The sequence below is a fragment of the Pinus tabuliformis genome, chromosome 2_2, assembly GCF_031772625.1.
Source record: "Pinus tabuliformis cultivar Carrire ecotype Pingquan chromosome 2_2, CPIR1, whole genome shotgun sequence".
Lineage (NCBI taxonomy): Eukaryota > Viridiplantae > Streptophyta > Pinopsida > Pinales > Pinaceae > Pinus > Pinus tabuliformis.
In genome coordinates this window covers 3,705,070-3,709,435 of record NC_142300.1, presented here as the reverse complement: position 1 = coordinate 3,709,435, position 4,366 = coordinate 3,705,070, and the positions used below count along the sequence as shown (strand labels likewise).

Below are 4,366 nucleotides of genomic sequence, written 5' to 3'. Positions count from 1 at the left end.
ATTTGTTTGTTGGACTCGTCTTTATTTTTTGCATAAAGGATTCTCTTTTGAGCATTCCTTGAGGGGTTTGCAGAAGACGTTGGCATGTCCATCTTGACACAAACATGGGGAGACAAGTTCAAGTGATTATAGGAGACCAGAAAAAGTTATCTTACGCGCAAAGATAGAGTACATAGCCCAGAAAAGCAAGAATTTCATTAGTGGGTATATTTTTGAAGTAATGTCTTCTAGATTATAAAGTAGATGTGTCTTTTGACAAAGTAGTTGAAGTTTAGTGGTCAGAGAGGCCTTTTTTATAATAGAGTTTATGTTTCTTTGATATTATGTACTAATTTCGTGTGATTCAAATTTTGTTGTTGGAACTTTGCCAAAGCTATCTTTGTAGTGTAGAACAAGATTAGAATCAAATTTATTTCAGCGAAGTATTTTTGTGGTGATGGATAACTATCTATCATTCATTTACCAAGTAGATTTAAGGCAACCAAACGACAACCCTTTGTAAGAATCCAGTGTTTGTATTTAGGTGCACAAAGAACAATATAAAAGGATGTAAATATTCTATTTTGTTTAGAAGGAAGAAGAAAAAAAACATATATACTATATGTAAAAGTAAAAGATGGAGAAATATACAAAGGTGGAAGCTGCAACATGTATCATAGGTGTATATACATAAAGAAGAGAAGTACAATGATGAAGTGAACAAAAAGAAAGGGGGCGAGAAGGGACGAAACGACAATGAATGAAAAAGCATATAGAAGTTATTGTTTACACTTCACGATGGCATGGGGAAAATAAATCGACTTTCAAAGACGCTGAACAACTAGAGATGTAGACATTTTTTCGATTTCCTGGAGGAGAACAGAACATGCAGAACTATAGGTGATTTCCTCTGAATTGATTAGTACAAACTTCAAACGGTCCACACCATTGAAGATATCTGTTTTCACACATAGTGTGAAGAGGAAAGGACGGCATGAAACCCTTGCATGAAGCTCATGGATAGCACCAGGATCACTGGAGAGTATGAACAAGTCTTTTGCTTGGACACCCATGAGTTCAATTGCAGCATTATCAAATGCGATGACATTTTCCAGTACGCCTATGTGGTCATGCATTTCAAATTTCAGCACATACCGATAGTCACATTCTGAGAAGGACCCACCACATTTTGTGTAGTGCCACATTCCATTTGAGTGGTTGACAATTTTTTTCATGCATTGCATGCCATCAAATGAGAGAGGGCATGCAAGGAAGTAGAAATATTGCATATCAATAGAGGTGATGGTTCCACGAATAGAGAACCATGTTGGTTTTCCATCGGGATGTGAGTCTATGAGGTCGACAATTGTACGTTGTGGGTAGCCCCGCTTGGAAGTTCCTAAGAATTTTCTACTTAACGATGGTGAAGAGGCCAAGCAGTCTCTTTGATGAAACCATGATTGGAGTTGTTCAGTCTCTGGAATGGTGGGATCTAGCACAAAGTTGGTGGTCGAGATAGTCCCAACAGTTCTTCCATTAAATTCGGCTATGTGAGCCCCTTTGATTGCAAGCATGGTCAAAGCACCAGAAGAGGCGAGTTCAACGAGTTGCTTGCCCAAGGTGTGGCAATGCTCCCCCCATAAGGTGATGTCGATACTATAGCCAGACATGTCTTCCAAGCTGACAGTTTTCCTAGGTGTTTTAGAGCCATCTCTTCAACAAATGGTGGAAGTTGGAGAAGTGGACCTAGCAATGCCAATCACTCAAGGTTTGAAAATCTAATTTCATCTATAGATTTAAAACAGAAATGGTGGAAAGGAATTGTCAGAACATCATCAAAGGAAGGTTCAACAATGGAATTTGCAGAGAGGTAGACTTCCCATTTGCTATCTAGATGGTTGTAATTTGTCTTTGTTGGTTTCACAATGCCATTTGAAACCATGTAAAGCTTCCCAATTTGGACAAGGTCATGCAAGGAATCTGCGAGATCACTGAAGGCAAAGAGATGGGTTATATCATTGGCAGAATCGATGAGGTCAAATCCAAAGACCTTTCTAGACCCTCGAGCATTGTTGTAGGAGAGAAAAAATGTTTTTCCAATCACCCTACCATGGATCGACCATTGTTTACGATAGGGGCTTAGAGCCATGAATGGAATGATAGCAGGCAAAGCGGAGGACAACTTAGTTGATGATGACGCAGAATCTTGTGTTGAAGCAACAATAGACGAGGTGCAGGCATGTGACATTGAAGAGGCCAATTGGTATGTTGATATTTGTACAATTTGAAGAAGGTATAGGGCCCCAATCAAAGTTGCATGATGTTCGAGAACTTCCAGTTCAATAATTTTCTGACTCCTGAAAATAAGGAAAGAAATAGAAAAGAAACGTGGCATTAGTCGGATTGAGAGTGGTGGAGAGAGGGAAGGAATAGAAAAACATCAATAATATGGTGAAGAGTGAACATATGCATAGTTTTGATAATCGAGCCCAACTAGAGGGCACCAAAGATGACATGGGCATTGTAAGCAAACGGAAGCAAAGTTTTGTGCTGAGAGGTACCGTTGGAGAGATAAATGTGGTAGTGTTGGGATGATGTCTTTGTGGAAGAAAGAAGGTTGAGTTCAACGATTTGGAGCAATGGTTGGATCGTTATAGAGCCAACAAGCAACAAAGTGATGGCATTCGCTGTCAAGGCAACTTACATGATGACAAGAAAAGGAGTTGTCCCGAAAGGTGAAAGCCCATAAAATGTTGTCAGCATTGGAAGAGAAGCAGAAATAAAGCAACAAGCGCGGTCGTTCACATGATTGGCATACTTGGAGCGAAATGAAAGAAGAAAGATTTACAATTTATATTGTTGCCAATAGTCAAAGGAAAAGGGAAAGGAAAATTGAAATGTTTAAACATAGAAAGTTGGTCGTCTATATATGGTGTTTCAGAAACTCTACAGGTAGGTGTGTTGCACGTCATGACAAAGCACATAGTATTCTAAGTTATACACACAATATGAAAACATTGATACTTGCCATTTGAGTGCAGAAGACGATATGGTTAGCAGGTTTTCGATTCACCTGTTTGCTATTGAAATTCCGAGGTAGTTATCCGATTGAAGGCAGCAGCATAACATGCAGTAGCAACAGCAAGAGAAATAGCAAGAGACCAACAATAGCACAACAACATCAACAAAAAATGCAACTCGAAAAATCAGTGGAATAGTGCGACATGAAGAGGCTAAATAGAGCACACGCCCATCTACCAGCTAAGCAGAGGGACCAATAAATCAGAGTCAGGACACGTGGCAGAGGTCATGGGTTATCAATGATAGAGACAATGACATATATGCTCATCCGAGCGAGAGTAAAGTGAGAATAAATGCACATAGGCGGGCCATTAATTAGATTATTGAATAGAATAGTCATCGACGTCAAGATGTGTGGATAAGTTTCCAACCTTAATCAAAGGAAAATATCACATATTGATTAGATATACATGGGAGTTTCAGGATTTTGAAACTTTGACATGAGAAGAATCATTTTCGAAAGCTTGCAAGTCAAAAGTCTGCTCTAGAATATTAATGTGGCCCGTTTGAATAAACCCATATAATAAAGTGTTCAGGGCATAAAACATATCAATTTTGTGCGAACGAGAATAAAGCGAAAGTAAACACACATGCTCGGTCCATTAATTAGATTAATGAATAGAGTAACTACCAAGACCAAGATGCGTGTAGAGTTTTTAAGCTGCAATCGTTAAAAAAACGCAGCATATTGATTAAATATTTATGGGAGTTTTTGGTCATTGAAACCTTCACAACAGAAGAAATATTTTGAAAATCTGTGGGAAGAAAAGACCAATTGATTATATTAATTTGCCTGTGTACGAGGGCGTAAAACATTAGATCTTTGTACGAGGGAGAATAAAATGACAGTAAATGCACATATTCGGCTAACCAACGATAATTAATGAATAAAAATAGACATTGAGAGCAAGATACATGCATAGGGAGTGGATCTTATCGGAGGTTGCATTCCAAAAGATACAATAAGGAGTAGATGCAATTTCACATTTAAGTTTGTATGATAAAACAATCATGATTGCATATCAGTGGTTGGAGGTCCATAACACAATTCGGAGATTCAGAAATTAGATATTTGTCTATTATTACATAGGACCAATGCTACATGTATCAGAAATTTCGAAAAGAATTTTCGCGATGTTATTAGTATGACATAACTCTATTATAAAGAGGTACGTCTGACCAATAGACCAACAGGAATGTCCCGGAGGTCCAAGGTGTCAGTGCCTTATCTGTTTCAAATATCTATCGATCCTTGTCTGCCTCCAAAAAGGTGATTTTTTCAAGTTTCGACTTCCGACTATGGAGA

At 38.4% G+C, this 4,366-nt stretch overlaps 1 protein-coding gene across 1 annotated transcript; it reads right to left on the bottom strand.

Annotated features, from left to right (window-relative positions):
• Window positions 1–803: 803 nt before the first annotated feature.
• LOC149191257 (replication protein A 70 kDa DNA-binding subunit E-like) lies at window positions 804–1,649 on the bottom strand. Its single transcript, XM_089406202.1, has one exon. The coding sequence runs from the start codon at window positions 1,647–1,649 to the stop codon at window positions 804–806; it is 846 nt and encodes a 281-aa protein (XP_089262328.1).
• Between the last annotated feature and the right edge of the window lie 2,717 nt (window positions 1,650–4,366).

Coding starts and splice junctions, on each gene's coding strand:
- LOC149191257 (XM_089406202.1), bottom strand. CDS start 1,649: ATGTCTGGCTATAGTATCGACATCACCTTATGGGGGGAGCATTGCCAC.